The sequence below is a fragment of the Centropristis striata genome, chromosome 18 (genome assembly GCF_030273125.1).
Source record: "Centropristis striata isolate RG_2023a ecotype Rhode Island chromosome 18, C.striata_1.0, whole genome shotgun sequence".
Classification (NCBI taxonomy): domain Eukaryota; kingdom Metazoa; phylum Chordata; class Actinopteri; order Perciformes; family Serranidae; genus Centropristis; species Centropristis striata.
The window spans coordinates 34,965,593-34,992,901 of NC_081534.1; the positions used below are offsets into that span (position 1 = coordinate 34,965,593).

The 27,309-nt window shown below is 39.6% G+C and overlaps 1 protein-coding gene across 1 annotated transcript; it reads left to right on the plus strand.

The window, feature by feature from the left end:
* The first annotated feature begins 3,349 nt into the window (after nucleotides 1–3,349).
* On the plus strand, nucleotides 3,350–25,851 carry LOC131991080 (NACHT, LRR and PYD domains-containing protein 12-like). Its single transcript, XM_059356378.1, has 11 exons — nucleotides 3,350–3,482; nucleotides 14,764–15,028; nucleotides 15,506–17,306; nucleotides 17,399–17,572; nucleotides 18,266–18,439; nucleotides 18,817–18,990; nucleotides 19,368–19,541; nucleotides 19,937–20,110; nucleotides 20,238–20,411; nucleotides 24,729–24,775; nucleotides 24,989–25,851. Exons 2-11 carry the CDS (start codon nucleotides 14,773–14,775, stop codon nucleotides 25,552–25,554), a joined length of 3,714 nt encoding a protein of 1,237 aa, XP_059212361.1. The 5' UTR covers nucleotides 3,350–3,482; nucleotides 14,764–14,772; the 3' UTR covers nucleotides 25,555–25,851.
* The last annotated feature ends 1,458 nt before the right edge of the window (nucleotides 25,852–27,309 follow it).

Below are 27,309 nucleotides of genomic sequence, written 5' to 3' on the forward strand. Positions count from 1 at the left end.
CACGCACAAACACGCACAAATACACACACACACATGCACAAACACACACGCACAAACACACACACACTGGCAAAAACATACACAAGCACAAACACACACACGCACACACACACGCACAAACACGCCCATAAACACAAACATGCAAGAACAGACTCACACAAACTTACACACACTCACACAAACAAATGCACACATACATACACAAGGACACACACATGCACAAACACACACACAGACACACACTTGCACAAATACATGCACAATCGCACAAACACACACTCGCACAATCACAAACACGCACACACAGACACACTCGCACAAACATGCAAAAACACGCACAAACCCACAGACAGACACACACGCACAAACACTTGCACACGCACAAACGCACACACACTTGCACAAATACATGCACAAACGCACAAACATGCACACTCACACAATCACACACACAAACACACACACAGACACACTCGCACAAACATGCAAAAACAAACAAACACTCGCACACACACACACACACAAATACACACGCACAAACACACACACTTGCACAAATACATGCACAAACGCACAAACATGCATAACCACACGCACACAGACACACACAAACACACACATGCAAAAACACACTCGCACAAACACACACACGCACAAACACACACTCACACAAATATACACATGCACACACAAACCATCACACAAACCATCACACAAACATCACACAAATGCACACACACACGCACAATCACATACACGCAAAAACACACTCGCACAAACTTACACACACAAGCACACACACACGCACGCACAAGCACACACTCGCACAAATACACCCGCGTACACATGCACAAACACACACACACACACACACAAACAACCACATTCGCACAAACATACACACGCACAAATACACACACACACAAACTCACATATGCACACAAACACACACACTCGCACAAACACACATGCACAAACACACACATGCAAAAACACACTAGCACAAACTTACACACACACACAAACTCGCACAAATACACACACACACACATGCACCAAATCACAAATGCACACACACACAAACACATACAGGCACAAACACACTCGCACAAATACACACACGCACACATACACACACACACAAACACACAAACTCACACATGCACAAACACACACACTCGTACAAACACACATGCACAAACACACATGCAAAAACACACTTGCACAGACTTACACACACAAATACACACTCGCACAAATACACACTCGCACACACACACACACACATAAATACACGCACACAAACACACACACTTGCACAAATACATGCACAAATGCACAAACACGCATAAACACACGCACACAGACACACACAAACACACACATGCAAAAACACACTTGCACAAACACGCACAAACACACACTCGCACAAATATACACATGCACACACAAACCATCACACAAACCTTCACACACACACGCACAATCACATACATGCAAAAACACACTCGCACAAACTTACACACACAAGCACACACACACACACACCCGCACAAATACACCCACGCACACATGCACAAACACACACACGCACAAACAACCACACTCGCACAAACATACACACGCACAAATACACACACACACAAACACAGAAACTCACATATGCACACAAACACACACTCGCACAAACACACATGCACAGACACACTCATGCAAAAACACACTAGCACAAACTTACACACACACACAAACTCACACAAATACACACACGCACACATGCACAAACACACAAATGCACACACGCACAAACACATATGCGCAAACACACACACTCGCACAAATACACACACGCACACATGCACAAACACACACATACGCACAAACACACACATGCACAAATACACACACACAAACACACAAACTCACACATGCACAAACTCACACATGCACAAACACACACACACAAACACACACACTCGTACAAACACACATGCAAAAACACACTTGCACAAACTTACACACACAAATACACACTCGCACAATACACACGCACACATGCACAAACACACAAATGCACACAGTCGCACAAATACACACACACAAACACACAAACTCACACATGCAAAAACACACTCGCACAAACTTACACACACTCGCACAAACACACTCACACAAACACTCTGATTTAAAGGCAGACACCACCGGCCCACGTTTCCCAGACTGACGTGTCCTGTCAGACCTGATGATGGTGAAGTTGTGCAGGCTGACCTCGGCGTCATGGACCAGCTCATTGAACCAAGTTTCAGACAGAGCAATCATGCAGATATCCCTGAATGCCCTTTCCAGTTGGCACCGGGCATTGAGCAAGTCCATTTAGTTCATAGTGAGCGGACATTAGACAGGATGATGGAGGGAAGTGGTGGTTTAAATGGATCATTCCTTACCCTGCTGCTGACGCCTCCACGGCTTCCTCTCTTCCTCGACCGGAGCTCTGATGGTAGTAGTGTGATGGATGAGGAGCTCATCGCGGCCATAAGTGGCTGGTAGTTAGTGTCTGACAGCAGTGTAAGGCCGTCACAAATCAGCCATAAAAAGGTGATTAAAATGATGATCGCCCTGAAGTTCCTGCTCACATTTGGTCAGCCAAGTGTGGAACTTAACATAGAACATTAAACAGTACACGAAGACACAAGTTGGACGTAACACAACAAAAAAATATACAGCATACTTGCATTAAAATCAGTCAAAGATGCAACAATAAACAAAATACCTTTGTACCTGTGGTCACAACAACTCACGTTGTGTCTCATTAACGAGCATGTGATTCATCTTTCTGTGTGTTTGAAACAGTTTGTTGGAACATTGAGTTTGATCTGAATTATTCATTTTGTTGGTCTGTTTGTGATCAGATGAGATTTTCAGATATGACACCGTTTTCACCTTCTTGTTGACTGATTTATTCTTATTTTATGTTTTGTTGATTTGTCAGGTTTACACTCATTGTTCTGAGTGTAGATGCTGTATCCATCAGATGGTCAGTGATCGCCATCTAGTGGACAGCTGATAGAATTACACCATCTGATCAGTGATTAGTCAGATTTTGTTTCTCAGACATAGTGTTATACAGGGAAAAACAAGACACTGTCTGAAGACACAATGAAAAATGATGTTCATTCAGAAAGCATAATGAACAAGAAACATACATACAGAATTTCACTACATGTGAGTAACAAAAAATGTATTAGCAAAACACCTCAGGCAGGTTAGGGAGTGGAACAAGGAAATAAAAACACTTTAATAGGCTGACATCTCCCACATGTTGGACTGGTTTTCATGTCAGGGTGTGACGGCGTCCTCAGCTCAGACGCTCACAGACACCAGGACTGACGAAGACGAAGACGAGCAGCTTCTTCTCTCCCAGAGTTTCCTCCACACATGAAGGTGGAAAGTGTCTGTAAGTCGACCTGAAGTGAGTTCAGCAGGTGAGAATCCTACCAGAGGAATCTGTAAATGTTTCATCATCAGGATCACTTTGATCACATCGTGCTGCTTCACTGTTTCACTGCACAGGAGGAATGTTTCTTGATGCTGATTTGCTCTTTTAAAAAGTATATACCTGACATATTCTGCAGAATTACTCTCTGAGTTGAAGAACAATGGTTTTGTAAAGATTTAAAAGTGATGTTTGTGTCTCAGGCAGAATCAACAGTTTGATTGTGATCATCAGTGAAACATGCAGGGCATGTCTGAACTGGTCTGACAGTTTGGATCCACTTGGCTCAGGTGTGTTTATCTTTTATCTGTGTCTCTGTTCAGCTTTTGTGTCTCACCTTTTGTCATTACCTAAAGATTCAAATATTCAAATCTTTATTTTCTCTCTGCACCCATGAGCCCGAAACATTTTTTTTCTTCAGGATGTCACAAAATGTAGGGGTTTTACATAAAAGCATTTTTATTATTGTTGCAAACAATAAATTTGTGGATGCACTAATACAATTAAAGCATTTTTGTAGTGTATAGGCTGTAGTTCTTTTCAACATGTGGGAGCAACATGAAAATAAAATCATCTTATTAACTACTTAATGTTTATAGTGGAACTGCTCCAGGATCAGCTCCAACATTCAGAGTTGATCTGGTGGGAACCAGTGCCTCATGTTTGCTGGACTTTGTGTTTAAAAACAGTTTCTTTGAACACTAAGTTTGAACCGAGTTATCAAGTTTGATAGAAAATATTGAATCATTTACATCCCAAAGCAGAGGTGTCCTATAGTTTCCTGATTGTTGAGTGCTTAAAATTGTCGGGGTAGATATTATTGAAGAAGAATGCAAGACTTGTGTGATCCAAAGTGCTGCTTTATTAAATCTCTCTGAACTGAGCTGATCTTTAGCTCATCAGATGGTTAGTAAGCACCTTCTAGTGGAAAGGTAACAGAACTACACCATCTAATCAGTGATTTGTCTGTTTGTGTTTTTTTTTGTTACAAAAAACAACATAAAAGACAAAAAACCCCAAAAAATTACCATAAAAGACACAATTACAAAAAACAGACCACCGTCCACTGACTAGATGTTGTTTGAAGGACTTGTGAGACTCGTCCACTGACTAGGTGTTGTTTGAAGGACTTGTGAGTCTCGTCCAATGACTAGGTGTTGTGTTCAGGACTTGTGAGACTCCTCCACACTGACTAGGTGTTGTTTGAAGGACTTGTGAGACTCGTCCACACTGACTAGGTGTTGTTTGAAGGACTTGTGAGACTCGTCCACACTGACTAGGTGTTGTTTGAAGGACTTGTGAGACTCGTCCACACTGACTAGGTGTTATTTGAAGGACTTGTGAGACTCGTCCACTGACTAGATGTTGTTTGACGGACTTGTGAGACTCGTCCACTGACTAGATGTTGTGTGAAGGACTTGTGAGACTCGTCCACTGACTAGATGTTGTGTGAAGGACTTGTGAGACTCGTCCACTGACTAGGTGTTGTTTGAAGGACTTGTGAGACTCGTCCACTGACTAGATGTTGTTTGAAGGACTTGTGAGACTCGTCCACACTGACTAGATGTTGTTTGAAGGACTTGTGAGACTCGTCCACACTGACTAGGTGTTGTTTGAAGGACTTGTGAGACTCGTCCACTGACTCTGACTCTCTGTCTTGCAGCCACGTGGTTCCTTATGGCTTCGGTTCTGTCCGGCTGAGGAGGGAGCTGGGACGCTGCTACTGCACACACACACAAAGTGAGGACACACACACACACACACAGAGTGAGGACACACACACACACACACACACAGAGTGAGGACACACACACACACACACACTCACTATGAGGGGTATTTCATGCCAGCGTACTATACTAAAACGCCTTAACCGCGTCCCCTGTGCCAGCATAAAGTCTGATGAATAGGCGTGCGTACAGACACGTGTATTGCGAGTACACCAGATAACAAAGGGGTAATTATTTACTTTATGATGACACATTTTGAGTTTAACAGCTGCTTCGCTTCACAACTAAAGCAGTTCATGTATCACCAAGAGAGACGATGAGACAGTTTAGGCTGTTTCAGTCTACATGTGCACACGTTAAGGCGTCTGAAGCGTTGGCTTTAGGACAATAACACACGCGTTAATGCGTGTCACGCGTGTACGCCTATACTGCCCCACAAAGCAAAAAGGCAGTAACTGCATTTTTGGTCAAAAATGAGTCATTGTCATTTTCATGACATTCAAGGCATCCTTAGTTATGTGACAAAGCATCTTATCTCAAATGTGTGTCGTTTTGGAGATAAATGGTAGTCGTTTGTACAGTCACTACAAAAAGCCCTAGTGAAACAAAGTAAGAGGACAGTAACATCCATTACTGTTTTCTTGTTATGTTTTACCTCACAAAAAAATAACCGTGTTGCTGCGCAGTGAAGTTACTGTTTCCATGGTGAACACACACAGCTGATTTCGCGGCATCCTCACGAAAAATGATTTTGTTTATTGTTTGTTTTATTTTGGAGAATCTACTGCCTTTTTCCTTGGTATGGTGCCACGTTTTTGGTAAGTAATACAAAGCAAGAATACAGTAACTGCAAAATAGGGTTAAAATATAAAATGAAATTTGAGGATTGATATGTACAAAGAATAAGCTAATATAAAGTAACAAAACAGCCAATAATCTACCTACAACTACTTAGGATGGATTACAGGATAACTTTAAAGTCATTTTTCTCAGTTCTGCACTCTGCCTAGTTACTGCCTTTTTGCTTTGTAGGGCAGAATAACAGTATATCAGGACTGGACCGTTGCTCAGGAACAAACTGCGGAAGAGGCTATGAGGTCCACTGGATCATCAGGACCTGACAGTTATTAATTTTCTATGTTCTGTAGCAGATCTACACAGATCAGCTGTAACACACAGTCTCATAGGTTCATACGGGATTGTTTATAAGAGCAGATGAAGAGAGAGACTATCTCTTACGTACCAGATAAACTAAACGTTTTTCCGGCCAAACCCTGAGGCTTAATTAGCCTGTTTTGAGGGAAGTGCCTGACGCACGATACAAAGGGAAGTAAAAGTCAGCAAAATGCAGCATAAACAAAATGTTTTACCTTGTTAGCTAACTACAAATGTCTGTAAAACATAATGGGACTGTGCATAGGTGCCGAATTGGGTTAAACAGTGTAGATATAAGGTCCGATGGAATCATATTGTGAAGAGCCTGCTGTCCACATGGCTACTGAATATTCATTGGATAGGTCTGCATGGCTACTGAATATTCATAAGATAGGTCCGCATGGCTACTGAATATTCATTAGATAGGTCCGCAGGGCTACTTAATATTCAGTGATGACAGCGATTATGATGTCTGCAAGCAGGTAAACCTACCTAATTACAGCTGGTGCGTAATGAACTGTATGTCCACGCGAAGCTGGGAACTGGCTGTAAAAGTGATCTGTTTCATTCTGAAGAGCATGGGCGAGGCTATTTTTAGGGGTGCTGAAGCACCCCTAAAAATGAGCTCAGCACCCCTAAAACTTGGAGTCGGAAATGTTGTTATTCTAAAAATTTTGTTCGTCTTTGAAAAATTTAAATGATGTCCAAAACAAACTCAGTAGTTTGTGGTTTAATGTATATGTAAAGGATGAAAATGAAAACACCCCGGCTTCGCAAATGGTATCATCCTCCTCTCACCCGCTCCCTCTCCTGGCTGCACCGCTCCGCTGGCCGACCGGCATCCAGCGAGACACAGACGCAGAGTGAGAATCCTTTAGTTGTCGTGTTGTGAATCAACTTAGTAAGTTGCTCCAAAGCTCTGTCTCATACTTACCTTTTACCTGGAGTTGTTCTGATTCCGATACCATATCGGAAAGTAATGGAGTCCAGGCACCGTTTTCCAGTTAGCCCGGTTAGCTTCGTTAGCGCCATTAGCGCAGCTACAGTCAAACTGGAGTGGTCCGTTTATTAAACAAAAGGAGCAGTGCCACAAATTAACTGCGTACCTGTGAAGTGTGTACTTGTGTCTCTGTTGTTAAAGTTTATCGTTACTTTAGAGCAGTGGTCTCAAACTCAAATTACCTGGGTGCCGCTGGAGGCAGTATCAAAATCACCAAAAAAGACACAAAATTACAAAAAAAAAGACATAAAATGACAGAAAAAAAACTAAATTACTTTAAAAAGACACAAAATGACCAAAAAAAACAGAAAATAACTGAAAAGGACACAAAATGACCAAAAAAAGACAGAAAATAACTAAAAAAAGACACAAATTACCAAAAAAGACACAAAATAACTAAAAAGGATACAAAATGACCAAAGAAAGACACAAAATGACAAAAAAAGTCAAAATGACAGAAAAAAACTAAATTACTTAAAAAAGACACAAAATGACAGAAAAAAGACACAAAATGACAAAAAAAATCACACAAAATGACAAAAAAAAAACCTAAATTACTTAAAAAAGACACAAAATGACAAAAAAAAACCTAAATTACTTAAAAAAGACACAAAATGACAGAAAAAAGACACAAAATGACAAAAAAAAGACACAAGATAACTAAAAAGGATACAAAATGACCAAAGAAAGACACAAAATGACAAAAAAAAACTAAATTACGTAAAAAAAGACACAAAATGACAGAAAAAAGACACAAAATGACAAAAAAAATCACACAAAATGACAGAAAAAAAACCTAAATTACTTTAAAAAAAGACATAAAGTGACCAAAAAAGACACAAAATAACTAAAAAGGACACAAAATGACCAAATAAAGACACAAAATAACTAAAAAGACACAAAATTACTTAAAAAAGACACAAAATGACAGAAAATAGGCACAAAATGACCAAAAAAGACAAAAAAATAACTAAAAAGGACAAAATAATCGGCTGAACAATGTTTTTTTGAAAAAATTAAAAGTAATGTTGTTTGTGTTCCTCAGGCAGAATCTACAGTTTGATTGTGATCATCCGTGAAAAATGCAGATCATGTCTGGACCGGTCTGACAGCCTGGATCCACTTGGCTCAGGTGTGTTTATAGCTCTTAACTGTTAATACTCTGAAGTTATGTGTATAAATGGAGACATCTTCCACTAGAGGCTTAAAAAACCTGTATGAATGGAGCTCGGGGTGACACAGATTACTAACTCATTTTCAGGTTTATAAAAACTATTTTGGTCGATGTTGGTGGTTACTATGCCAAAAACCAGAGAAGCTCAAAAATGTTAGAATGGCTAGCAAAGAAATAATTATCAAAAATAATTATTAATTATATTAAATGATGTGACACATTTTACTTGAAGTCACCTCTGGATGGGCCACCACTCTGTAAAATAAAGAAAAGATAGCCAAATTAACAATCAGTTGTTTATAAACTTTTTTTTCTCTCTCAGCTCACTCTCCTCCTTCTGCTTTTTTCTCTTGCTCAATCTCTTCTACTGTTTACTGGCCGATTAGCCTACAGCAAGACAGCGTGTGTGTGCATGCTCTGTGAGTGCCACTATATTGTTTGTGTGTCATTCCTGTAGGTGTGTGAGATCACTTCAAGTGTGTGTGTGTGTGTGTGTGTGTGTATGTGTGTGTGTGTGTGTGTGTGTGTGTGTGTGTGTGTGTGTGCTCTGTCAGTGCAGTCACAGAGTGTGTGAGTCACTTCCTGTTCTCTGCTCACAGCTTGGATCGACTTGGCTCGGGCCTGTTTCTATTCCTCTTTTTTACGTTTTTTTTTCATTCATTTTCTAGCTCAATCTCTTCTACTGTTGGATTAGCCCACAGCAATACAGTGTGTGTGTGTGTGTGTGTGTGTGTGTGTGTGTGTGTGAGGGGCATTTTATGCCAGCACACTATATTAAAACGTGTGTACAGCGCCTATGCGGTGACATCAAACGTCTAACGTGCGTGTGTAAATTCCATTCACTTTCAATGGACAAACAAGCGTCACGCAGACGCTGTACACGCGTTGTTGCGCATACGCCTGCGTGACGGGTGAACTACACCTCAAATACGTGACATGAAGACCCGCGTGACTGTTAAGTACAATTCTACATAGGCGTACAGACACGCGTATTGCGAGTACACCAGATAACATGGGTGACGGGTGAAAAGTGCCACAAGCAAACGTTGCGGACGCCTGTGTGTGTGTGTAACGCGTGTACGCCTATAACAGTTCAGCTGTTACACAGAGTCTCAGCTTCATATGGTATTGTTTATAAGAAAGCAGAACTTATAGATGAACTCCAAGCCCCAACAGAGCTGTCAGGATATTTCTATCATTTTCAGGCCCGTTTTTATTTTCTTGTTAACGAAATCTCTCTCTCTCTCTCTGTCTCTCTCTCTCTAAATGATATCGAATTGATATTTAATGATAGCAAGGGTGAAAGGGATAATTAAAATAATTTCAGCTACTTAAAAATAGTAATAGTAAAGTGCGACGCTCACAGCCAGTTCCCAGTTCGCTCTTGGACATACAGTTCATTACGCATCAGCTGTAATGTACAAATTGAATATTGAGTAGCCATGCGGACCTGTCCAATGAATAAGGATGCTTCTTGAGTAATTTTATGCGCTTGGACATACAGTTCATTAAGCATCAGCCGAGGCGTGTACTTAAATTGCATTTAGGTAGACTGAAACAGCCTAAACTGTGTAATAGGTCTCTCTTGGTAAAACATGGATTGCTTTAATTGTGAAGCGAAGCGGCTGTTAAACTCAAAATTCGCCATCATAGTTTCATAAAAACATATTTTGTTACAAAAAATATAAACAAGTATGTAAGAAAGGAAATAAATGTATAATTGCATTTGTAACTCGGCCCTTGTGACCACCCTGGAACTCTTCGTTGACGGGTGGTCGTTATATTTGCGGCTCGCACCGCGTCGTGCTTTATTTCTCACAACGGCTGGCGGCTCAACCTTAAACAGTACCAGTAAACACTGGCGTGAGACAACAGAAAGATTAAAGGCCGGTGTTGTGTCCTTAATGGTTTCCACACTAACTGGTTGCCGTAGGCTATGCGCATGTTCTGTTACGCATGAGCTGTCCGTGGTACTGAAACAATGTGAGGATTCTGTCTGATGTTGTGCTGTTCCTTAACACCTTATCTACTGTTTGGGTTCATCTGTAGTCGGCACTTTGTGCAATAAAATTATTTATTGTGCCCTGCGATAGAGCCGATACGCATGTTTTGTCTTTACTGTTGTATTGTGTACAGCCTTTATAGAGCTCTGTTGGGAGAGCTTGTGTATGGAAGCGCATTGAATTCACTGGATAAAAAAAAAATAGACACCTTTTCTCGTAATTACGAGATCCTGATCTCGTAATTACGAGATCCTCGTAAGATAAAGAAAAAGGAAACGTCTGTAAATCCTCTCTCAGTGGCAATGATGGCTCTATCGCAGTTAATCTGCTACTACTACCTTCTCGGTTTGAGACACTGGGAAATAAAAATGAGGATGGTATTAATATTAGTATGTCAACACTGCTGTGTATTAATAAATACTTATTATCAAGTATAAAAAAGAAGGGAAAAGTATCATCATACACTAGTATAGGCTACTGTTCTCTGAACCATGCACGGTTCACATTAATTAACATAATTATTATTGATTATTAATCATAATCATAACTAATGCCGGCAGGTGAGACTGATGTTTGGGAAGGCCACATGTTATACACGGACTCCGGGGCTGCTGATCGCTTCTGAAGTACTTTTACGTTGTTGTTCTTATCACCATGGCAACGCGTTGTCACTGGCAACTTGTCAGCATAGTGACGAATGGGCAGCAGCTGCAGCGACAACCTCACACACATTATAAACATAATAATCATTGGAAATGAGGATTTGTGAAGTTATGGCTTCAGTGCTGATGTAAAGCCACAGGGTGGCGCAGTTATTACATGAAGAATATGTTTATTATGATGCACCTGCTGCGTTGCCATGGTGATGACAACATAAAAGTACTTCAGAAGCGACCGGCAGCACCGGTGATACCTGGCGCTGTGTATAACATGTGGCCATATAGCCTTCCCAAACGTCAGGCTCACCCGCCGGCATTAGTATCAAGCATGATATGATTGATATATGATATATACATGATATGATATGATATATGTTTATAATTAATAATCAATAATAATTATGTTAATAAATGTGAACCGTGCATGGTTCAGAGAACAGTAGCCTATACTAGTGTATGATGATACTGATACTTTTTTATGCTTGATAATAAGTATTTATTAATACAGGACTTTTATTTTGTTACGCAGTGTTGACATACTAATATTAATGCCATCCTCTTTTTTATTTCCCAGTGTCTCAAACCGAGAAGGTAGTAGTAGCAGATTAACTGCGATAGCGCCATCATTGCCACTGAGAGAGGATTTACAGACGTTTCCTTTTTCTTTATCTTACAAGGATCTCGTAATTATGAGATCAGGATCTCGTAATTATGAGATCAGGATCTCTTAATTACGAGAAAAGGTGTTTTTTTTTTTTTAATCCAGTGAATGCAATGCGCTTCCGTACACAAGCTCTCCCAACAGAGCTCTATAAAGGCTGTACGCAATACAACAGTAAAGACAAAACATGCGTATCGGCTCTATCGCACGGCACAATAAATCATTTTATTGCACAAAGTGCCGACTACAGATGAACCCAAACAGTAGATAAGGTGTTAAGGAACAGCACAACATCAGACAGAATCCTCACATTAACGGCGATTGTTGTTTCAGTACCACGGACAGCTCATGCTAAACAGAACATGCGCAGATCATATCCTACAGCAACCAGTTAGTGTGGAAACCAGTAAGGACACATCACCGGCGAGAAATAAAGCAAGACGCGGTGCGAGCCGCAAATATAACGGCCACCCGTCAACGAAGAGTTCCAGGGTGGTCACAAGGGCCGAGTTACAAATGCAATTATACATTTATTTCCTTTCTTACATACTTGTTTATATTTTTTGTAACAAAATATGTTTTTATCAAACTATGATGGCGAATTTTGAGTTTAACAGCCGCTTCGCTTCACAATTAAAGCAATCCATGTTTTACCAAGAGAGACCTATTACACAGTTTAGGCTGTTTCAGTCTACCTAAATGCAATTTAAGTACACACCTCTGCTGATGCTTAATGAACTGTATGTCCAAGCGCATAAAATTACTCAAGAAGCATCCTTATTCATTGGACAGGTCCGCATGGCTACTTAATATTCAATTTGTACATTACAGCTGATGCGTAATGAACTGTATGTCCAAGAGCGAACTGGGAACTGGCTGTGAGCGTCGCACTTTACTATTACTATTTTTAAGTAGCTGAAATTATTTTAATTATCCCTTTCACCCTTACTATCATTAAATATCAATTCGAAATCATTTAGAGAGAGAGAGAGAGAGATTTCGTTAACAAGAAAATAAAAACGGGCCTGAAAATGATAGAAATATCCTGACAGCTCTGTGGGGCTTGGAGTTCATCTATAAGTTCTGCTTTCACAGAAGCAGTGTGAAGTGTGAAGCTGAGACTCTGTGTAACAGCTGAACTGTTATAGGCGTACACGCGTTACACACACACACAGGCGTCCACTACGTTCGCTCGTGGCACTTTTCACCCATCACCCATGTTATCTGGTGTACTCGCAATACGCGTGTCTGTACGCCTATGTAGAATTGTACTTAACAGTCACGCGGGTCTTCGTGTCACGTATTTGAGGCGTAGTTCACCCGTCACGCAGCCTTCACGTAGGCGTATGCGCAACAACGCGTGCACAGCGTCTGCGTGACGCCTACGTGACGCCTGTCTGTCCATTGAAAGTGAATGGAATTTACATGCGCACGTTAGACGTTTGATGTCATCGCATAGGCGCTGTACACACGTTTTAGTATTGTGTGCTGGCATAAAATGCCCCTCATAGTGTGTGTGTGTGTGTGTGTTAGTATGTGTGTGTGCGCGTGCATGTGTGTGTTAGTATGTTTGTGTGTGTGTGTGTGTGTGTGTGTTAGTATGTGTGTGTGTGTGTGTGTGTGTGTTAGTGTGTGTGTGTGTGTGTGTGTGTGTGTGTGTGTTAGTATGTATGTGTGTGTGTGTGTGTGTGTGTGTGTGTGTGTGTGTGTGTGCGTGCGCCCATGTGTGTGTGTGTGTGTGTGTGTGTGTGTGTGTGTGTGTGTGTGTGCAAGGGATGCTGAACAAATGCAGTATTGCCACCTGAGTTCTCAACATGGCCACACGGCTTACAGACAGAAGAGGATAAAACAAAGATGTCAGAAAGAGGGAAAGTTTGTTCAGGAGTTGAAGTCAGAACAAAGAACCATGTTCCATCAACTTTCAATTCTTCTTCATAGTCAAAGTTGGCCATGTTAGTTGGCATGCAAGACGCTGTGTGTGTGTGTGTGTGTGTGTGTGTGTGTGTGTGTGTGTGTAAAGCAAGCATAGCTAACAGTGTGTAAACTAACCATCAACTTATCAAGAATGGTAATTTCAGCTTCATCATGGCTACTGTCTGAGTAGGTCATAGAAATCAAAGAGAGTGGAGCAGTCCAGGTAGGAGAGGTCCAGAGAGGGAAGGGCGACCCTCTGTGGCTACGACCCCTGTTCTCTGAAAGTCCCAGCAGAGAAAGAGAGGGAATAATGGGAGTCTGGGGATTTTATAACAAGCAAACAAAACAAAATAAAAAATAAAGTCCAATTTGTCAAAGTCCAAGGTGATCTTTAATTTTTTTGTTTTATCAGCAAAAAAAAATTTAATTTTCAATTTAAATTATAGAAAATTGAGAAACAAAGGAATTCTGCATGTTTTATTCCTCAAAACAGAGCACTCATATATTTTGCATGCAACAATGTATTTAACCATTAATTAATTATCACAATAGCTGGCAATAGTCCACTGATTGCTGCAACTCTGATTTAACAAAAAAGAAAATTGGCAATATTTTTTGGCATTTAATTTCTTTGCCTGGATTGTTAAACCAAATCCATATTTTAAGAATCTGTACTCTTGGTTTTGTTGTATATGTTCCTAAATTACTCATGTGTGAGCACAGATATCCACATCAATGTTGATCAGCTTGGACTGAAAACCAGAAGTGATCCTCGACTCTGGGGAGAATCAAACAAAATGTCTGTCTGACAGTTACAGGTAGCTGACCGTCCTTTCTAACTGTCTCCTTACTTTGTTTGTTTGTCTCTCCTGATGATGCGCCGCTGCTTAAAACTAATGAAACCATCTTCATCATAACAAAGTCTATATTTTAAAATGAACTATTTCCTTTTGGTATCTTTTGGATCTTTGCAGGGACAAAAAATGGCGACACCTGATGAGGAAATCTTATCAATTTTAGAAGATTTGGGAGATGAGGACTTTGAAAAATTCAAGTGGTTCCTGCAGGGGAAGCTAGGAGGCATCGAAGCAATCCCAAAGAGTCGACTGGAGAATGCAAACCGGATTAAAACCGTGGATCAGATGATTCAGACTTACAGTATAAATGCGATTGACGTGGCCAGAACAGTTAAAGAGAAGATAAATCAGAAATTATCAAACCCCCCCCTCAAACTTGAAGGTATGTCAGAATCATTATTCATTATAAAAATGGATGAAAAAAGATCAAAATTGTAGGTTACAGAGACTTTAACAAACTCTCTCTGATCTACAAATATAGACATGTATGTCTTGTTGCACTTTGGATTATAGAACCAAGCACCCAAAAACACTTCCAGCAGATAAAATTAAAGTCTATCAGAGAACAAAAATGATGAACCAGAGGCAGACAATCCTTTTTTTGGTTGCTTCTATGTGGTTAAAATGTGCACACACTTAAGTGTAAATGTATGTTTTTCTTGTACAAAATTACTTTCCTCAATAGGAGTCGAACACCGTCTCCTTACTCTGGAGACCAGTTTTTCAGGACCTACTGTAGTTATTAATCAAGCTGAACAGATTTTACACATAAAGAAATAAGTATATTTGTTAAAAAACAAAATCATGACCCACATGCGCTGTAACAACCCTCATTGGTTTCATTGTTCTCTTCATTCAGAGATTCTTCCTCGGTGCCAGCCAAAACTCAAATTGAATTTACAAAAGAAGTTCCAGTGTGTGTTTGAGGGGATCGCTAAAGCAGGAAACGAGACCCTTCTGAATGACATCTACACAGAGATCTACATCATAGAGGGAGGGAATGCAGAGGTCAATAAGGAACATGAGGTCAGGCAGATTGAAACAGCATCCAGGAAACCAGACAGACCAGAAACAAGAATCAGACAAGAAGACATCTTTAAAGCCTTACCTGGAAGAGCTAAACCAATCAGAACAGTGCTGACAATGGGAGTGGCTGGCATTGGGAAAACAGTCTTAACACAGAAGTTCACTCTGGACTGGGCTGAAGACAAAACCAACCAGGACATCCACTTCATATTTCCATTCACTTTCAGAGAGCTGAATGCGCTGAAAGAGAAAACGTTCAGCTTGGTGGAACTTGTTCATCGCTTCTTTCCTGAAACCAAAGAAGCAGGAATCTGCAGGTTTGAAGAGTTCCACGTTGTGTTGATCTTTGACGGTCTGGATGAGCGTCGACTTCCTCTGGACTTCCACAACACTGAGGTCCTGACTGATGTCACAGAGTCCACCTCAGTGGATGTGCTGCTGACAAACCTCATCAGGGGGAAACTGCTTCCCTCTGCTCGCCTCTGGATAACCACACGACCTGCAGCAGCCAACCAGATCAATACTGACTGTGTTGACATGGAGACAGAGGTCAGAGGGTTCACTGACCCACAGAAGGAGGAGTACTTCAGGAAGAGATTCAGAGATGAGGAGCAGGCCGGCAGAATCATCTCCCACATCAAGACATCACAAAGCCTCCACATCATGTGCCACATCCCAGTCTTCTGCTGGATCTCTGCTACAGTTCTGGAGAAGCTGATGAAAACCAGAGAAGAAAGTGAGCTACCCAAGACCCTGACTGAGATGTACATTGAATTCCTGGTGGTTCAGATCAAGCTGAAGAACGTCAAGTATGATGGTGGATCTGAGAGAGATCCACACTGGAGTAAAGAGAGCAGGAAGATGATTGAGTCTCTGGGAAAACTGGCTTTTGATCAGCTGCAGAAAGGAAACCTGATCTTCTATAACTCAGACCTGAAAGAGTGTGGCTTCGATATCACAGCAGCCTCAAAGTATTCAGGAGTTTTCACCCAGGTCTTTAGAGAGGAGAGTGTACTGTACCAGGACAGGGTGTTCTGCTTCATCCATCTGAGTGTTCAGGAGTTTCTGGCTGCTCTTCATGTCCAACTGACCTTCATCAACTCTGCAGTCAATCTGATGGCAGAAAAACAATCAACCTCCCGACTGTCCAAACTCCTCAGAAAGAGACTGAAACCAAGACATCTCTACCAGAGTGCTGTAGACAAGGCCTTACAGAGTCCAAATGGACATCTTGACTTGTTCCTCCGCTTCCTCCTGGGTCTTTCACTGGAGACCAATCAAAGACTCCTACAAGATCTGCTGACACAGACAGGAAGTGGCTCACAGACCAATATGGAAACAGCCCAGTACATCAAGAAGAAGATCAGTGAGGATCTGTCTGCAGAGAGAAGCATCAACCTGTTCCACTGTCTGAATGAACTGAATGATCGTTCTCTAGTGGAGGAGATCCAACAGTCCCTGAGATCAGGAAGTCTCTCCACAGATGAACTGTCTCCTGCTCAGTGGTCAGCTCTGGTCTTCATCTTACTGTCATCACAAACAGATCTGGATGTATTTGACCTGAAGAAATACTCTGCTTCAGAGGAGGCTCTTCTGAGGCTGCTGCCAGTGGTCAAAGCCTCCAACAAAGCTCTGTGAGTGGATATATGGACAATGTTAAACTGTATTTAAATCCATACATGACAAGTAAAACATTTTGTTATTGTTCATCTCTCATGCTCCCCAGGCTGAATAACTGTAACCTCTCAGAGGAAAGCTGTGAAGCTCTGTCCTCAGTCCTCAGCTCCCAGTCCTCCAGTCTGAGAGATCTAGACCTGAGTAGCAATAACCTGCAGGATTCTGGAGTGCAGCAGCTGGCTTTTGAACTGAGGAGTCCAAACTGTACACTGAAAACTTTCAGGTCAGAATTAAACTTCTTCTAAAGTATCACACTGGTTTTGAAGAGCCACTTCCTTTAGGTCATCTTCAGTTACATTGAAATAGAAAAATCTCAAATCTACCTGCCCATCTTTGGCTTGTTTGTTTGTGTTATTTGTCACTAGCAAACTGAAAAACAAGACACAGATGATTATCAAATTACATTTTAAACACAGTAATTTCAATCATGTACATCTCTTTTTAAGCTGACTGTCAAACACAAATCTGCACAGACAAATGTCTCTTAGCTAAAAATAAAAAAAAATAAAACTAACATGCTCAAATAGGAAATTTGGAACATTAAAAACATGTCCAAACAAGTTTAATATTTAAACCAATGCTCATGAATGTGTACATTTCTTTTAAGGGTAACTTCTCTTTTTTTCAGTTTTATGGAAAGACAAATATCTCAGGTCTAAATGCTTTTGGGGGGCTCTTTGTTTCATTTGTCATTAGCACACTGAAAGAAAAATCACAGGTAATAATTTAATTAAATTTGAAAACCCAGAAATTTTAATCATGTACATCTCTGTTAAAGCTGACTGCACGGACAAATTTCTCTTAGCTAAAAAAAAAAATAGCATGCTAATAGGAAATATTATATCATTGGAATAATGTATTTCAATCACATTAAATATTAAAACCAATGCTGATGAATGTGTACATGTCTTTACAGATTAACTGACTGTAACCTGTCAGAGAGAAGCTGTGAAGCTCTGTCCTCAGTCCTCAGCTCCCAGTCCTCTAGTCTGAGAGACCTGGACCTGAGTAACAATAACCTGCAGGATTCAGGAGTGAAACAGCTGTCTGTTGGACTGAAGAGTCCAATATGTGAACTGAAAACTCTAAGGTCAGTATTAAACTTATTTTAAAGTATCACACTGGATTTGAAGTGCCATTTCTCTTGAGGGCTTTTGTTTTTGTTTTTTGTTTTTTCAGTTTTATGGAAAGACAAATATCTCAGGTCTAAATGCTTTTGGGGGGCTCTTTGTTTCATTTGTCATTAGCACACTGAAAGAAAAATCACAGGTAATAATTTAATTAAAGTTGAAAACCCAGAAATTTTAATCATGTACATCTCTGTTAAAGCTGACTGCACAGACAAATTTCTCTTAGCTAAAAAAAAAAATAGCATGCTAATAGGAAATATTATATCATTGGAATAATGTATTTCAATCACATTAAATATTAAAACCAATGCTGATGAATGTGTACATGTCTTTACAGATTAACTGACTGTAACCTGTCAGAGAGAAGCTGTGAAGCTCTGTCCTCAGTCCTCAGCTCCCAGTCCTCTAGTCTGAGAGACCTGGACCTGAGTAACAATAACCTGCAGGATTCAGGAGTGAAACAGCTGTCTGTTGGACTGAAGAGTCCAATATGTGAACTGAAAACTCTAAGGTCAGTATTAAACTTATTTTAAAGTATCACACTGGATTTGAAGTGCCATTTCTCTTGAGGGCTTTTGTTTTTGTTTTTTGTTTTTTCAGTTTTATGGAAAGACAAATATCTCAGGTCTAAATGCTTTTGGGGGGCTCTTTGTTTCATTTGTCATTAGCACACTGAAAGAAAAATCACAGGTAATAATTTAATTAAAGTTGAAAACCCAGAAATTTTAATCATGTACATCTCTGTTAAAGCTGACTGCACAGACAAATTTCTCTTAGCTAAAAAAAAAAATAGCATGCTAATAGGAAATATTATATCATTGGAATAATGTATTTGAATCACATTAAATATTAAAACCAATGCTGATGAATGTGTACATGTCTTTACAGATTAACTGACTGTAACCTGTCAGAGAGAAGCTGTGAAGCTCTGTCCTCAGTCCTCAGCTCCCAGTCCTCTAGTCTGAGAGACCTGGACCTGAGTAACAATAACCTGCAGGATTCAGGAGTGAAACAGCTGTCTGTTGGACTGAAGAGTCCAATATGTGAACTGAAAACTCTAAGGTCAGTATTAAACTTATTTTAAAGTATCACACTGGATTTGAAGTGCCATTTCTCTTGAGGGCTTTTGTTTTTGTTTTTTGTTTTTTCAGTTTTATGGAAAGACAAATATCTCAGATCTAAATGTTTTTGGGGGCTCTTTGTTTTATTTGTCATTAGCACAATGAAAGAAAATATCACAGGTAATAATTTTATGAAATCCCAGTAATTTTAATCATGTACATCTCTGTTAAAGCTGACTGACAAACACAAATCTGCACAGACAAATGTCTCTTAGCTAAAAATAATAATAATTGCATGCTCATATAGGAAATATTATATCATCATGTCAAATCATGTCTTTCAATCACATTAAATATTAAGAACCAATACTGATGAATGTGTACATTACTTTAAAGGGTAACTGGCTGTAACCTGTCAGAGAGAAGCTGTGAAGCTCTGTCCTCAGTCCTCAGCTCCCAGTCCTCTAGTCTGAGAGACCTGGACCTGAGTAACAACAACCTGCAGGATTCTGGAGTGAAACAGCTGTCTGTTGGACTGAAGAGTCCAATATGTGAACTGGAAACTCTCAGGTCAGTGTCTGTATGTAAACAGTTCATCTTTTTTTCTTCCACTCATCCTGCTCATCCTGTTTGGGAGGACTGTCAACATCTCTTTAACCTTACTGCTGTTCCTGCTCTGATATTTTCTTAATTCCAGTCTGTCAGGCTGTCTGATCTCAGTGGAAGGCTGTTCTTCTCTGGCCTCAGCTCTGAGCTCCAACCCCTCCCATCTGAAAGAGCTGGACCTGAGCTACAATCATCCAGGAGACTCAGGAGAGAAGCAGCTGATTGCTCTACGAGAGGATCCACATTACAGACTGGAGACTCTCAGGTATGGACAGACAACAAGAGCTCACACTGCAGGTGTCTCCAGTTTCTTTATTTACATTTTCTTCCACTCTTTCTTAGGAGTTAGTATCAATATTGTATTTTGTTTTAATCTTTTTATAATAACTTTCTGATTCATAATTTTCTGATTTTTTTCAGTTCAGCAAAGGTATTTATGACACAGGAACCCTGAAAACAAGCTTTCATGCCGAAGTTCATTATTGACCTTGAAAATAATTACTTGAATGCCGTGTGTTGTGGTTTCAACCTCTGGACAGAGATTCTTTCAAGGGAAAAAAAAATTAAATATATATCTGGAGAACATATGTACGAGTCAGCAATATTAGGTGCATCCAATTACATTATAAATGGTTTTCTGCTGAAAGAAAAGGCTTTTTTTTAAAGCAGAGACTGTCGCAAAAAAATAGTTTGTTTTTGAATGAAAATTATTACTGCTCAAATGGGGGGTTTTGTTTGTTGTAATTAGAGAGAGAGCAAAGTGAGGTGATGGATTATAAATGTGAAAATATTTAGTTCAGGGCGAGTGGAAGGCAAGATTTTTATAGTTAACGAAAACTAACGAAATAACAAAAACTAGAACTGAAAAACATTTTTGTTAACTTAAAATAAAAATAAAAATTAGTTTTTAAAAAAACTATAACTAACTGAAACTGTATTGTGTGGTTACAAAACTAACTAAAACTAACTAATGTCTTTAGTTTCCGTCTTTGTCAACTTTTTTCATATGTAACCCTTTTTGGTTGAGATGAAATCTATTTCATCTATCTTGTTTTATGACTTAATAAACTTATTGGGGTTGAGATGGATCAGACAAAGGAAATAAAGGAAACATTTATTGTAACCTTTTTGAATCTGGCACCCAACAAATACCCCATTACAAAAAACTAAAACTAAGCTAATAAAAACTAAACTAAAACTAAGCATTTTCCAAAAAAGAAAAAGTAATTAAAACTAGCAAACTCACTCTAAAAAGGAATTAAAACTAAATGAATTTGAAAACAAAAAATCACAACGAAATTAAAGTAATGAAAAATCCAAAACTATTATAACCTTGGTGGGAGGGGTGGTGGACGGATCAAACAAACCCAGCACTTTGAGCCCAGACTCTTTTTCCCTCCAAAAAAATGTATTCAGAGAGTGCAGTTATTGACAATGTGGACTATATTTTATGAGAGGACATCAATAAAGAGAGCAGATTAATGATGACTATGGTCTCTTAATATTTGTACATGACTTTCTTCTTCTTGTGAGAGGAGTGTGAGTGGAAGAGCTGAGTGAAGTTGAGTATTTTTTCTCTATTTTCGTTAATTTTTTTCTGTGTTTTCTCATCGTGATGGGTTTGTGAATGTAGTTGTGTTGGTTTGGTGTTAAGTTTGGTTGGTTTTTGGTTAGGTTAGTGCTTGTTTGTTACTTGTTTTGTCAGCCACGCTCGGAGGAGCTGAGGCGTCTCAGACTAAACTAATGGCGTCCAGCAGCGTTTTCTCCAGGCTGACACTGAAGCACGGCATTAAAATCGGAGCCGGTTCTCCGTGCAGCGTGGAGGAGATAGCACTGGCAGTTGGCCAAATCATCGGGCACGGCTCCGTGAAGTCCGCTGCCCGTATGAACAGTGCCGTGGTCCTGTTCTTAGAAAAACTAGAACAGGTGAACAGGTTGGTGGAGACAGGCATCACAGTGAATGGGATGTTTGAGCCGGTGCTGCCGCTGACGCAGCCGGCCACTAAAATCACCCTGTCAAACGTCCCTCCATTCATCAGTGATGAGTTCTTAATCAAAGAACTTTCAAGACATGGAAAAGTGGTGTCACCTATAAGGAAGGTGTTATCAGGCTGCAAATCCCTCCTGCTGAGACACGTAGTGTCTCACCGCAGACAGCTCTTCATGTTGTTAAACAACAAAGTTCAAGAGTTTGATTACTGGCTTCCGTGTCCGTGTAAATGACTTTGAATATGTTCTCTTTTGTGTTTTGGATGTGGTGGAGAGGGACATTTGATTAAAGCCTGTTCTAACCGTGATGCTCCGGCTGCACACCCGCTGCAGGCAGCCGACCGGTTCCGGCAGCGCGGCGTGCAGCCGCGGTCGCTGGTGGAGGGGCAGGTACCGTGGGAGGGAAAAAAGATACAGGAGCTACAGAGAAACAGCCAGGTGAAGAGATGCAGAGCCAGGCTGGAGGAAGCTCTGAGGTGAGGGATGAGAGGGAGGAGGTGACAGGTGAGCCTTCAGGTAAAGTGGAAGGTGAGTTGGTGGAGGATGTGGGTGAACCAGGTGAGGATGTAGGCGAGGCTGTAGGTGAGGTGAGTGAGGCAGGTAAAATAACAAGTGAGCCTTGTGAAGCGTTTGAGGTCGCAGATATCCAGTGTGAAGCAGGTAAAGAGGGAGAAGTAGGTGAGGTGACAGGTGAGTCAGGTGAAAGACTTTTATCAGGTGAGCTGTGTGAGGGAAGCGCAGTAACTGAAGCTAGAGAGGTGGAGGCCTGTGAGGCTGAGTGGGGGTCTGCTCCTCTTAAACGGCGCAGCAAGAGGAGAAACTTGCTGACTGTGGTGGCCGGTGGTAAGGCCGGACGTCTGGCAGGTAAACGTAGTGCTGCAGAGAACAGAAGGGTTCTGTCTGACAGCAGTGACCTGTCTCACACTCAGCAGGCTGCTGCTCAGGTGTATCCTGCTGATACACTGAAGTCCTTTTTAAAACAAACCAAAGGGATGAAGAGGTTAATGTTGGAACAGCACTTCCCTGATTTGCAGGGTTTTTATAATTCAGTCAGGCATATTATATAACACAGATCAGAGTCAGACCTGACGGACCAAGAAGTGTTCAGACTGAGAAAACAGATGATTAAAGTCAGGAAACAACTTGGTTTTTAATGATGATGAATGTACAGATCTTGTTTTTATTTATTTATTTGATTGTTTTTAGCCTGTTTTTTAGCATTTCCAATATAATGGGTAGTTTTAAAATAGGCAGTCTGAATGTCAATGGTGCCAGAGAAACAAGAAAAAGAGCATCAATGTTTGAAATGACCAAAATGAAACATATGGATGTCCTGTTTTTACAAGAAACACACAGTGATGTTGGTAATGAGGCAGACTGGAGCGGAGAATGGGAAGGAGAACTCATTTTAAGCCATAACTCCACCCTCAGTGGATGAGTGGGCTTCCTATCCTCGCATGGTTTTACTCCAACCTCCCTGGAGGTCAGACATGTTGTGGAGGGGAGGTGCCTTTTAGTAAAGGCTGTTTTTGAACATTTTAATATTGTTTTTTATCAATATTTATGCTCCAAACAAAGGTACAGAGAGGAAGCACTTCTTTGAGAGTCTGAATGATATTTTAAATGGCCTTAGCTGGGAGGATTATTTATTCGTGGGTGGGGATTTTAATTGTACTGATAATGATACTTTAGATGGTAACCATGCAGAGCCTCATCCAGTATCCCAGCATGCCTTGAGGCAGCTGGTCTCCTTCCATGGCCTGGTGGACGTGTGGAGAAGGATGCACACAGGCTGCAGACAGTATAGATGGTCCCACGTTAGTGAAAACAGAATCTCCTCGGCTAGACTAGATCGGTTTTATGTTTTTAAGCACAGAATATGTTCTGTGAAAATGTGTTGAATTTTACAAGTTGATTTTACTAATCATTCTCTGGTTTTAAGTAGTGTTTTTATTAGAAATATTTCATCCAAAAGCGCCTATTGGCATTTTAACTCAGTTTTAACTGTTGATAAATCTGTCAAGGAGGCTTTAAGCTTTTTTTGGAACAATTTTAAACAGAGAAAAGCGATTTTGTCAGTCTGAGGCAGTGGTGGGACCATGGAAAGGTTCAAATTAAGCTTTTATGTCAGCAGCACACGCTCAATGTCACACGCGACATCACCAGATCTATCAGATATTGTGGATCTCGAATGTGAAAGTGAGTCCACAGGAAATCGAGGATATTTTGAAATCCTCAAGACTAAAAAGATGGCGTTAGTCAACCTGCTGGACACTAAAGTACAGGGTGCACTGGTCTGCTCCTGGGTAGTATGGTAGTAACTGATTTTTTGAATAATTAACTGTTTGTTTTGTTATGTGCCAACTGTAAATAAAGTGCTGTTTAAAAATAAAAATGAAATCTTCTTCTTCTTCTTCTTCTTCTTCTTCTTCTTCAGGTCTTTTCTCTGAGAAATCATGCGGACAGTTGACTCAGAAGAGTTTCAGCCTGTTTCTCTGTCACACTGACAAACTGAGGAGCTCTGCTTCATGTTGAACAGCAGTTAGGACTCATGTTGGATAGAAAATCATTGTGACTGTGTTTCTTCCTCCAGGGTGGACCATGGTGGAGAGCACAGGTTAACACCTGGTCTGAGGAAGTGTAAGTGTGGATTACATTTGACTAATGAAGACAAAACAGCTTTAAATACACAGTTAATAGTTGTGATATTTATTCATTAAAACATGACTGAGAACATGTGTCATCATTAAACTTTATAGAAATGAACAACATCAGAACACAAAGACAGAATAAACCCTTCAGATGTGTCTGATGATAAACTGCTGCTGTGTTGTGTCTTTTTCTCTCCATCAGATTTCTGTCAACTCACACTGGACACAAACACAGTAAACAGAAACCTCAAACTGTCTGAGAAAAACAGGAAGGTGACACGTGTTAGAGAGGATCAGTCATATCCTGATCATCCAGAGAGATTTGACGACTGGCAACAGCTGCTGTGTAGAGATGGTCTGACTGGTCGCTGTTACTGGGAGGTCGAGTGGAGAGGAAGACATGTTCATGTAGCAGTGAGTTACAGAGGAATCAGCAGGAAAGGAGACAGTGATGACAGTGTGTTTGGATTCAATGATCAGTCCTGGAGTCTGTGGTGCTCTGATGATGGTGGTTACTATGTCTGGCACAAAAAGAGAGAAACACGCCTCTCCTCCTCCTCCTCCTCCTCCTCCTCCTCCTCCTCCTCCTCTGGTAGAATAGGAGTGTATGTGGACTGTCCTGCTGGCTCTCTGTCCTTCTACAGAGTCTCCTCTGACTCACTGATCCACCTCCACACCTTCAACACCACATTCACTGAACCTCTTTATCCTGGGTTTGGGTTCGGGGTCCTGTCCTATGACTCCTCAGTGTCTCTGTGTGGTCTGTAGGACGGAGACGACTTCCTGTCCTGTGGTCTGAATGTTGGATGAAGCTTCACTTTGTTTAACATTTGATTCTCTGATTGTTTCTTTAATGTCTCAAATGTTTTCTTCTTATAAACGGTGAAATGATCTCAGGGCTGAACTCTGATTTTCTCTTGAATCCATTTTTTTTTGGAGCAGCGTCTTGTAGCTGCTAATGTCTGTCGTGATTGATCTCAATAAAGGTTTAAAGACTCACGAGAACAGCAGCTTCTAACAAATGTAAATCTGATTCTGTTTTAAAGAGGAATAAAGACATTACCTTCACAATCCAGGGTCATTTTCTTATGTTCAAAACCAGATGTAGTCTTATGTTTTCTTCAGGATTTTCTGATTCATGAAATGATAAAAGTCAAAAATTTTGAATCGAATTAGTCAAAAAAAAAAGATTTATGTCCTGGAAATAGATAATTTGCATATATTTAAGTTCACACCTCATTTGCATATTTAAACATGACAGTTTTGACAGTTCAGTTTCAGTTTTATTTAATAATTTATTTGTTTTTTCCCTTTATTTTTTACTCTTAAATGAATAAACTTTCCCTCCAGTTTTAATGATTTATTTTTCTAAGTTGATGATCATCAATAAAATAATAGAAAAAAATAATGTCCTTCCCTCATAAAAACATAAATTAAAGACATAATTTCACTTTCTCTCCAGTTTCTATGCCTTTATGTTTCTAAATAAATTATATTCAGTAAAAAAATAAAGACATAGATAAAATGTTACCCTCCCTTATGATTATAGAAATAAAAAAATAAACTTTTCCTCCAGTTTCCTTTAATGATTCTAAATTATCTTCAATAATTAAGTAAATATAAATAAAATAATGGTTCCCTCTACTCTCTATGCTATACCTTCATGTTTCTAAATAAATTATATTCAGTAAAAAAAAAAAGAAAAAGTATATAATAAAAAGTTTCCATCATTATAAATTTAGATCTGTAAATATATATATATATTTATATATATATATATATATACACACACACACACACACACACACACACACATATATATATATAAAGTTTATTTGTAAACCTTGTAAATATATAAATACTTTCCCTCCAGTTTCCCTTAATGTTTCTAAATTACCGTCAGTAATTAAATAATAATAATAATAATAATAATAATAACAATAACAATAATTATAAATTAAACGATTTCCTACCTTATAAATATTGAAATAAAGAAATAAACTTTCCCTCCAGTTTCCCTTAAAGATTCAATTAATGAATAAATAAATATAAATAAAGTAAATAAACATTCCCTCCAGTCTCTATACCTTCATGTTTCTTAATAAATTAAGATCTCTAAATATATATCTATATATATATATATAGATATATATTAGTTTATTTGTAAACCTTGTAAATATATAAATACTTTCCCTCCAGTTTCCCTTAATATTTCTAAATTATCTTCAGTAATCAGTAATTAAATAATAATAATAATAATAATAATCATCATAATAACAATATTAATAAATGAAACGGCTTCCTACCTTATAAATATTGAAATAAAGAAATAAACATTCCCTCCAGTTTCCCTTAAAGATTCAATTCATGAATAAATAAATATAAATAAAGTAAATAAACGTTCCCTCCAGTCTCTATACCTTCATGTTTCTTAATAAATTAAATTTAAAAAAAAAACTATAATGATAAATAAATAAAAAGTTTATTTGTAAACCTTGTAAATATATAAATAAACTTTCCCTC